The 10,699-nt window shown below is 39.1% G+C and overlaps 2 protein-coding genes across 2 annotated transcripts; both read right to left on the bottom strand.

The window, feature by feature from the left end:
• Positions 1-7,327: 7,327 nt before the first annotated feature.
• LOC137651077 (uncharacterized) lies at positions 7,328-7,876 on the bottom strand. The gene has a single exon (XM_068384214.1). The coding sequence runs from the start codon at positions 7,874-7,876 to the stop codon at positions 7,328-7,330; it is 549 nt and encodes a 182-aa protein (XP_068240315.1).
• Positions 7,877-9,023: 1,147 nt separating this feature from the next.
• LOC137651076 (uncharacterized) lies at positions 9,024-9,938 on the bottom strand. The gene has a single exon (XM_068384213.1). The coding sequence runs from the start codon at positions 9,936-9,938 to the stop codon at positions 9,024-9,026; it is 915 nt and encodes a 304-aa protein (XP_068240314.1).
• Positions 9,939-10,699: the final 761 nt, after the last annotated feature.

The following is a 10,699-nucleotide window of genomic DNA, read 5'->3' as shown; positions in this document are numbered from 1 at the left end:
CAACCTATTATGCTTTTCCAACTACTTCCTTGTTTTCTAATTAATGTTCTTCTGATTTGATATTTAATAACTAATGCACCCTTGTGTCTCGTTTTCTTCACGTTCCAAAATGTTCTCTGTTATTTTCTTCGCACAGGTCACAAATCAAACATTCACTTGTGAGACCCGTGCATAGAATGATTGATCAGATTGTAAGATTTCTTTAAAAATGTCAGCATGTTATTAATGAAACAATCCTCTGATCTTACTTCTATAGAGGAATGTGGAACAAATCATTTTGAAGTTCTCCTTAAATTTGTGATGCTTATAGCATCCTTCTTTTCCAACTAGGCTAGGGTTGTAGCTTAGCCAGTAATAATAACAACAACAATAATGATAATAGTGATGATGATAACAATAAAAACAACAACAATAATGATAATAATAATAATAATAATAATAATAATAATAATAATAATAATAATAATAATAATAATAATACTGATGATGATGATGATGATGATGATAGCCAGCATGAATCACAGTAATATTGGAGCACAGTGTGTTCTGTACCAAAATGTGTACAGAACTTTGCAAAAAGTCTCCCTTATAACGGACTGTTCTTTATGTAAGTTAGAACCCTGACAATACCTTCTTTATTCATACACTTGTACTAAAAGGAAAACTACACAATTGGGAGGATGTATTGTTTCTGGTAATCAATACAATAATCTTTTTGGCTTCACGTTATTTTGATTATCTTATGTGGAAGTAGAGGAAAGAAGTTTTATAGCAATATATTATATATATATATATATATATATATATATATATATATATATATATATATATATATATATATATATATATATAAAATCGGAGTATGTTTGAGGAATCACGAACACAGATCAGTGGAGGTTGTAAACTTAGGCCTAGTATCACATGTTTTCTTTTCTATAATCGTATTTGATTGAAATAACAGAATACATTTCGGCTCAAAGTTCTTCACAATGAAAACATCATAATGTTTAGGGATTTGTACTTCTTAAGGAAGGCGATAATTGGCCTAATGACAGCCCACACTCTTTTGACTTTCAGTTTTCACGTGGAGAGAAAAAAATTATCAATAATTATCTCAAAGAAAATATTGGAACAAGTTGCGAACAAATTTATTTTTATATTATAAGGATAAAAATATTTATTTACACTGCACAGAACTTTATAAGTTTTAATGGTATGAAGATAAGAAATAGTCTGGCCTACTCTTTCCACATTCTCCCCTGACATACACCTAACAACAATGTGATTACTAAATAATTCTTCTTTGCTCAAGGGGTTAACTACTGGACTGTAGTTGTTCAGTGGCTATCTCTTCTTGGTAAGTGTAGAAGAGACTCTTTAGCTATGGTAAGCAGCAGCCTCTAGAAGGACTCTCCAAATCAAACCATTGTTCTCTAGTCTTGGGTAGTGCCATTGCCTCTGTACCGTGGTCTTCCACTGTCATGAGTAGAGTTTTCTTGCCTGAGGGTACACTAGGTCACGCTATTCTATCATATTTCTTTTCTTCTTATTTATTTTAGTTCTTGGTATAGCTTATTTTTATTGTTTATTACTTCTCTTTTAGTTTTTTTATTTCCTTGTTTCCGTTCCTCACTGGGCTAATTTTCCCTGTTTGGGGCCACTAGGCTTATAGCATCCTCATTTCCAACTAGGGCTGTAGATTAGCAAGTAATAATAATAATAATAATGATAATAATAATAATAATAAGGCTACGAGAGAGACCAAGATTTTCCATGTACACAAATAGGAAATGAAAAAGGAGAAATAAATAAAGAAAAATAACAGAAAAATTGAAAAATTGAAATTGAAAACTCGTCGACGTAATCCTTGGCCCAACACAGATGAAAACATTTAAAAGGAAAACGTGACGAGGTTTTGATCCAAGTTGTTGTATTAATTAATTAGCTGATTCAAATTGTGTATAAATGTTTGAAATGTTCTGGATTTCCTCTGTTCCTTTGTTGTACTGCTGCTGTCATTCCGAGAAACTTGCGCACAAGCAAATTAAGCCCCTCGATTTTAGGGGAAAAATCTTCTTATACAGTTAAAGAGATAATTGAATCCCTAGTGAATATATATTATTTTGATAAATGTATAACCTAAACTAATTTTGGAATATAATTTAAATTTAAAGGGTTTTTTTGAATAAAAATTACATAGAGATTCGAAATATCGATATATTATGAAATTATTTTGATAGGTACTGCCCGTGCAAAACTCATGGTTGTCCTGTTACCTTTTATGTTTTCGTTCATATTATTTTTGGAGTAAACCAATTTATCATCGATGATATAAAATACTTATAAATCATAGTCCTCATTCAAGTTTTTATTTTTTTATTTTATCCTAAATAACATTCATTCCTGGTGCAAGCTTACAGTGCAATCTCTTTATCTCATTTCACGTGAAATGAGTCGTGATGAAATTACTTATGGCATCCTAATATGCTTTTATAACTATTTCCTTGTTTCAAATTCTTGTTCGTCTTCTGATATTTCTAACATATCCACTCGTGTGTCTCGTTCTCTTCACATTCCAAAATTATTATTATTATTTAATTTGCACTGTCAAGTCACAAACATCATCTTTGTATTTTATTGCGAGATTTGCTTTTAGTTTAAATTTTTTAGTCTGCAAATTTTCGGCTGCATCACACAAGTTTCACTGAACCTCCGTCACATGACTTATCATTTTTCTTTCCATAGATTTTTTAGTTTTAACTAGCTTATATCCCTGCTTGGTGATCTGTTAGACTGGGGTTCGAGTCACGCTCAAACCTGTTAGTTCCTTTGGTCGGTGCAACCTCACTATCCTTGTGAGCTAAGGATGAGGGTTTGGGGGAACTATAGATCTACATGCTGAGTCATCAGCAGCCATTTCCTGCCCCTACCTGGGCCTATCTTGGGTGGAAAGAGGGCTTGTGTGCTGATCATATTAGTATACAGTCATTCTCTGGGGGGTATTGTCCTGCGAGCTAGGGCATTGTCATCGTCCTTTGACTCTGCCGTTCATGAGTTACCTTTAAACCAATCCACTTTCTAAGCACGGATGAAATATTAATAATAATAATAATAATAATAATAATAATAATAATAACGATGATGATAATGATGATGATAACAACAACAACAACAACAATAATAATAATAATAATAATAATAATAATAATAATAATAATAATAATAATCATCATCATAGCAGCCAGTATGAATCACAGTAATATTAGACAGTGTGTTCTGTACCAAAATCTGTACAAAACTTTGCAAAAAGTCTCCCTTATAACGGACTGTTCTTTATGTAAGTTAGAACCCTGACAATACCCTCTTTATTCATACACTTGTACTAAAAGGAAAACTACACAATTGGGAGGATGTATTGTTTCTGGTAATGAATACAATAATCGTTTTGGCTTCACGTTATTTTGATTATCTTATATGGAAGTAGAGGAAAGAAGTTTTATAGCAATATTGTCACAAGGATGAGAGAGAAGGAAGTTTGCATATATATATATATATATATATATATATATATATATATATATATACATATATATATACATATATACATATATATATATACATATATATATATATATATATATATATATATATACATACATATATATATATACATATATATATATATATATATATATATATATATATATATATACATACATATATATATATATACATACATATATATATATATATATATATATATATATATATATATATATATATATATATATATATATATATATATACATATATACACACATATATACATATATACATATATATATATATATATATATATATATATATATATATATATATATATATATATATATATATATATATATATATACATATATACATATATACATACATATATATATACATATATACATACATATATATATACATATATACATACATATATATATATATATATATATATATATATATATATATATATATATATATATATATATATATATATATATATATATATATATATATATATATATATATTCTTACAGATTCTTACAGACGTTTTCCAGGAAGAGGCCCTAGGGGGCCTGTGGCTCCAGTATGGTAGCCAGGACACTATGTGGGTGGTGGTGGCACGTGGTATTTATCTGAGCTTTATAATTGAATTTTTGATCCTGTGTTTTCCAAAATTTATCAAGCCTTGGCTCAAACTGTGACACTGTCTCTGGGTGTACCACCTCGTCTGGCAATTTGGTCCAAACGTTAACCACACGGTTAGGGAAGGAGTATTTGCAACTGTTCAGCCTGGCTCTTGTCTTGAATAATTTCTTATCATGGCCCCTTGTCACACTATCCTCCCTCATCCTGAAAAGACCCCCAGTACACTACTTATCATACTTGTTGACGATCTCAAATGTTTCAATCTGATCTCCTCTCGATCTCCTGTATGCTAATGATGGTAGATCTAATCTCTTAAGTCTCTCTTCATATGGCAGTTCCTTGAGACATGACACCAGTTTCGATGCTCTCCCTTTGCACATTTTCTATTGCGTTGATATCCTTGATAAGATGTGGGCACCACACTTGGTTGGCATATTCTAGGTGTGGCTGTACCAAGGATGTGAAGAGAGGCTTAAATGTTGCCGGTTCCAGGTGTACAAATATTCTCCTAATGAGGCCCACTATCTTATTTGCCTTCTCTATTTTCTCAGCCAGATGGTCAGCAAAAGTAAGTTTGTCGTCTATGACTACACCAATGTCTCTTTCCGTTCTGGTCTTGCTGATGTTGTTGTACAAGATGTAGCCATTATCGTCTACCGAGGTGTTGCCAATTCTCATGTATATGCTCTTCTCTGGATGGAAGAACAAAAGCCATTTCTTTGTCCATTTTCTAAGCTCATCTAGGTCCCCATGCAGCCTGTTGCAATCTTCCACATCCTGAATCCTCCTGAACACTTTAGTGTCGTCAGCATACAAAAACACCTCGCTGCCGTGCTTAACCACTTCAGGTAGATCATTTATGAACAGAACAAACAGCAAAGGACCCAGTACCGAGCCCTGAGGTACTCCACTAATAACCTCTTCCCAATCTGATGCCTCACCGTTCACTAAAACCCTCTGCCTTCTCCCTGTTAAGAGACCCTGGATCCAGTTCAGTAACTTCCCTTGGATATTATAGCTGGAAACATTTTTTATCAGCCTTTTCTCTGGTACGAGGTCAAAAGCCTTCATGAAGTCACAGTAAACCACATCTACTGCCATCCCCTCATCAAGTGCACACGTCCAGTTATCCAACACTATAATGAGCTGTAATGCTGTTGATCTCCCAGATATAAATCCAAATTGTCTCTTGCTAAACATGTTGTTTTTCTTCATATGTGTTAATATTTCTTCTCTGAGTAGTGATTCCATAAGCTTACAAATGACACTTGTAAGGCTGACTGGTCTGTAATTTCCAGGATCTTTCTTATTTCCTTTTTTTAATACGGCAGTAATATGTGCAATTCTCCATTCCTCTGGTACCACACCCTCCTGTAGTGAGCTGTTGAACAATATCCTAAGTGGTTCCAATAGTTCTTCCATCAGTTCCTTTACAATCCTTGGATGTATCCCATCTGGACTGGGTGATTTGTTCTTTTCGAGTTTCTGGATTACTTTCCTTATTTTTGCATGGGTGATATCCACTCCTTCAATGACAGGTACTTCTCTTGTATTACGTTTTTAGGGGAGCCAGGAACTGAAGACAAACTCGAAACTTAGAGGACAGGAAATCAACTACTTTATTAGCCGCTAGGTGGCGTACACAGTTATCAGTTAAGGTTTCACACATGTATTCTGCAAGGCATCATACAACATCCCCCTTCCTTGGAAAGGAACAAAAGTATTAAAACTTGGCCAATACTATAAAATGCAAAATCTCTGGGAGAGTATCATGTAAAGGACATAATAACCAAATGCAAAATTAGCTGGGGAATTATGTGGATAATACAAATTAACTGAATGTGGTTTACAGGGTTTCAGTTCAAAATATTATCAGTAAGTTTTTGTGTACCTTAGTTAATACTTTCTAGATTCATTTGACAGAGGAAAATGATCATGATTTATGGGTAAGACATATTAAGGTCAAACGTTCAATCAGTATACAATTCTTATATAGTAAAAAAAAAAAAACATAGTATTTACTGGCTGGATAGGGTAGACTGCCCATGCCAGCTGACTGGCTATTAATGATGGTTTATTTTGCCATCAGTATAAATAGCTGTGCCTACACATTTATATTTGTGTGATAAGTCGTTGGGTAGGTTTCGTCAGTCTGTTAGAGTGGCGGGTTGGTTGTTGGTTGGTTGCTGATGTTCGGCCTCGAGTTCGAGCTGGCGAAACCCTTAGACGGTGTGGCGACATTTCCAGCGGGGAGGGTCTGAGCTGCTGTTGTCTCGGGAAGAGTTTGCAGTTCCGTTGACCATACGTCATCCTCAGTGGTGTTTCCGAGCCAAGCAGGGCTACTCGGGGAATCGGAGAATGTGACATGACGCGGACGCAAGAGCACACGATTTTGACGTAGAGCTCGGCCAGGGTTGTCTGGTTGGTTCGGTAGGAGTTCAGGCAACTCCTTGCTGTGTTCATTGTATCGTTCTTGGCTCGCTTCCTGCCTGCTTGCTTGATATTCGTCAAACTTGTTATCACTAGGTGTGCGGTTGTATGCGGGCAGGGTTGTTTGTAGCTTCCGTTGGAAGAGAATTTCCGCGGGTGATGGGAGCTGAGGACCGAGGGGTGTCGTACGATAGGCTATCATTGCCCTATCTGTGTCCTCTGCAGATTTACGGATAAGTGCCTTCACGCTACGGATGGCACGCTCGATAAATCTATGGGATTTCGGATGTAACGGGGAGCTGCTTATATGCGTAACGTTGTACGATTTGAGCAAATCTTGGGAGGGTTGTCCGATAAACTGCGGGCCATTATCGGTGATGATCGTACTGGGTATACCGAATAACGAGAATGTGCTGCTAGTGAGCTGAGTGACTGTTCTGCTTGTTGAGTCAACACTTAGTTGGTGAATGACAGGAAACTTGGAGTAGTAGTCGGCGATAATCACATAGTTCCGGTCATTTACGGTAAACAAGTCCATGCCGAGGGTGTACCACGGCTGGTTCGGGAGGTTTGGAGTGATGGCTTCCATGGGCTCCTTGGGTTGTGAGGCTTGGAATGTCTGGCATTGTTGGCACTGATTGACGAGTTATTCGATATCGCGGTTAATACCTGGCCAGAATAAACACATCCGCGCACGGGCCTAACATCGCGTGATGCCTTGGTGACCTTCATGAATAGTTTCGAGGTACTGTGTACGCAGACTTTCCGGGACCATGAGCTGTTCACCCTTGATCGTAAGACTGTTTTCGATGTTGAGTTCGTCGCGATATGGCCAATATTTACGGATCTCGGCAGGCAAGTCTCTCTGCTTCTCGGGAAATCCGCTGATGATATACTTCTGCAGTAGTACGAGTTCGTCATCACTAGCTGTTGCACCTCTGAGTTCCGCTAGCTTGTTGTTGCTGAACTGTACATAGCACACTTTGATATTCAAGTCTATCGGCTTGTCGGCGCCGTGTTTTGGGAGTCGCGATAAGCTGTCGGGCAAAGTCATCTCCCTCCCGGGTTTGTACTTTATATCGTAATCGTAGCGCTGAAGACGCAGGAACATCCGTTGCAGCCGTGCTGGGGCGGCAGTTAAGTTCTTCTTACTGATCATTTCGAGTGGTTTGTGATCAGACTCTATATGGAAACGTTCGGCACCGAAGAGGCATGCCAATAGTTCACGTTCAATGTTGGCGTAGCGCATTTCGGTGTCTGTAAGACTTTTCGATGCAAAAGCGATAGGTCAGCCATCTTGAAGCAGTGCTGCACCAAGGGCTTCTTGATTCGCATCTACTTGGATTACAGACGGCTTTGCCGGGTCAAAGTAAGGAAGAGATCCTGCTTGGCAGATAAGCCGTTTTACGGACATGAAGGCTTCGTCGTGTTCAGGATGCCACTTGAAATCAATGTTCTTTTGAAAAAACTTGCACAGCTGGGCGGTGTGGTCACTTAGGTTGGGTACGAACGGTGCCAGATGGTTCGCCATTCCGAGGAACGATTGTAGTTCACTGATAGAAGTCGGCGCTTTGAGCTGAGCGATGGCTTGGACCTTGACTGGGTCAGGTCGGACTCCACTTTTGGAATAGATGTTGCCAAAGAATTGTACCTCTGATATGGATATCACGCATTTCGCGGGGTTGAACACGAGTCCTCTCTCTCTAGCTCAATTGAAAAGTGTGGATAGTCTCTCGGAATGCTCTGCTGGTGTGGATGCGTATACAATAATATTGTCCGCAATCGACACAACGCCGGGTAGTCCCTGCAAGATCTCGTCCATCGCTCGCTGAAACAGATCCTGACTTACGTTGAGTCCAAAGGGGAGCCTTCGGAAGCAGTACCTTCCGAATAGGCTGTTGAATGTGGTCAGCAGCTGGCTGTCATGGTTGAGTTGGATGCACCAGTAGACATGCTATGCATCGGGCTTGGTGAAAACTGTTGCACCAGCAAAAACATGTGTTAGTTCTTCCACAGTCGGCGTGTGGTGTTGACCTCTCTTTAGAGCACTGTTGAGGTCTTTTGGATCCAAGCATATTCTGAGAGATCCATCGGGTTTTGTCACATATGTAATACTGGACACCCAATCGGTGGGTTCCGCTACGGGACAGATTACTTCAAGACCCACCATACGATTGAGTTCGCTTTTGATCTGCTCGCGTAGTTGAATGGGCGCTCGTCTCGGCGGGTGTCTTACTGGGTTTGCGTCATCCTTCAGAGTTAGTTTCTGCTCAGAACTGAATTTACCGATACCCTCGAACCAGTCAGGGAAGTGGCTTTTCATGTCTTCCAATGAGGTATAACCCACACTGCGTTGAAAGACATGCTTTCAAAGTCATTGCTCAGGTCGTACGTAATCACGGCATTAACTTGGCGGTCAAATCGCTGTTGCGGCTTTGGCTGTGATTGGTTCGAATTTTGCTTGACTGCGATCGGCTGTTCTGAGGTTTGGAGCGTACATTAGACTTAGAACGGGCTCGCTTAGTGTTTTGACAAGCCTTTGCCCAGTGACCCGTTTTCGAACACAGTTTACACATATCGTCTACGGCGGGACAGTCCTTGCGGTCATGCGGTTTTCCGCCACAGAAAAAACAGTTTTTTGCTTTCGGACGGCTCTTGTGTCTCGACTTCGCCTTCTGAAGGGAGTCGATGGATTTGTTGACGTGCCCCAATTGATGTAGCTGGGTCTGCGTTGCCTCAAAAGTTCTCGCAAGATCAATTGCTTTGTCAAGCGTGAGTTGTTTCGGATCTTGGTCCAAGAGCTTTTTTCTTACTGCGACATGTGCTGTACCTATGATAACCTGGTCGATGAGGTTATCTTCAAGGTTGTTGCCTTCAAAATTGCATCGTTGAGCCTGCACCTTGAGACGGTTGATATAGCTGTCAATCGGCTCCTCCTGCCGCTGTATGAGTTCGCGCAGCTGGAAACGGGAGAGCCTGAAGTTTGACTTGGGCTCGAAGTAATTAACAAACGCTTCCCACACATCGGTCGGACTGGAACGTTGCTCATCCGTGAGGCGAGTCCAGTTGTCAAAAATCTCTACCGCTTGAGGCCCCATCCAGAGGAGTATGTAGTTTACTATCTCTGGCCCCTGTTTGCAAGTGTAGTTGGGAGTGGCAAGGATCAGTTCGCAATATCTTCTGAAAGTTTTGAATGAATGTGGCAAGTTGGAACATTGCCAATCAAAGCTGGGTGGCTTTATGCCCATCAAGTCATTTGTGAATACATATGTTGGGTTGCCCCCTACCGCACCTGGGTCATCATGCCCCATCTTCAGGGACTAAGAATGTCACAGTTCACAGGTAAACACAAGTATAGAAAGGTCACTGAAGCCAAGTGTTCAGGTTTTTTAAGATGGCGGCATCCATAAAACTCGCGTGGTCCAGGATCTGGGGTGGTTGATGGTCTGCCACAGTGGCTAGGCGTGATGGCAGGGCCTCTAAGTCGTTGAGAAAGGTGGCTGGGATCTTATTCACACATCGATAGTTCGTTTGGCGTGTAAATCACTCACTCGCTGCCACCATATTACATTTTTAGGGGAGCCAGGAACTGAAGACAAACACGAAACTTAAAGGACAGGAAATCAACTACTTTATTAGCCGCTAGGTGGCGTACACAAAGTTATCAGTTAAGGTTTCACACATGTATTCTGCAAGGCATCATACAACATCTTGCTGTAGCCTCTGGTATTTCCCCTTCCGGTTCTCTGATGAATATCCCGGCCTACTGTTTTGATGAAATATCTGCCTTCTCCTTGTTGTTAGTTTTGGTACTTGATTTTCATTACTGTCATACAGGTCACCTATACCTTACTTTGTTCTTGTTTTAGATGTAACATATTGCCAAAAAATTTTGGGATTATCTTTCACATGACTCGATATTTCTTTCTCCTTTATCTTTAAAGCATTTCTGGTCTGCCGCCTGACTTGATTATTTAGCCTCCTGTACTCCTCCTCCATGCCTCTGACTGTATCCCCTGGATAGTCCTCTTGTTTTAGTTGTTTTAACCTTGTCCATAGCCTTTGTTTCTTT

This window comes from Palaemon carinicauda, chromosome 12, assembly GCF_036898095.1.
Source record: "Palaemon carinicauda isolate YSFRI2023 chromosome 12, ASM3689809v2, whole genome shotgun sequence".
Classification (NCBI taxonomy): Eukaryota; Metazoa; Arthropoda; class Malacostraca; order Decapoda; family Palaemonidae; genus Palaemon; species Palaemon carinicauda.
This window is presented reverse-complemented; position numbering and strand designations above follow the sequence as displayed.

Coding starts and splice junctions, on each gene's coding strand:
- LOC137651077 (XM_068384214.1), bottom strand. CDS start 7,876: ATGCGCTACGCCAACATTGAACGTGAACTATTGGCATGCCTCTTCGGT.
- LOC137651076 (XM_068384213.1), bottom strand. CDS start 9,938: ATGGGGCATGATGACCCAGGTGCGGTAGGGGGCAACCCAACATATGTA.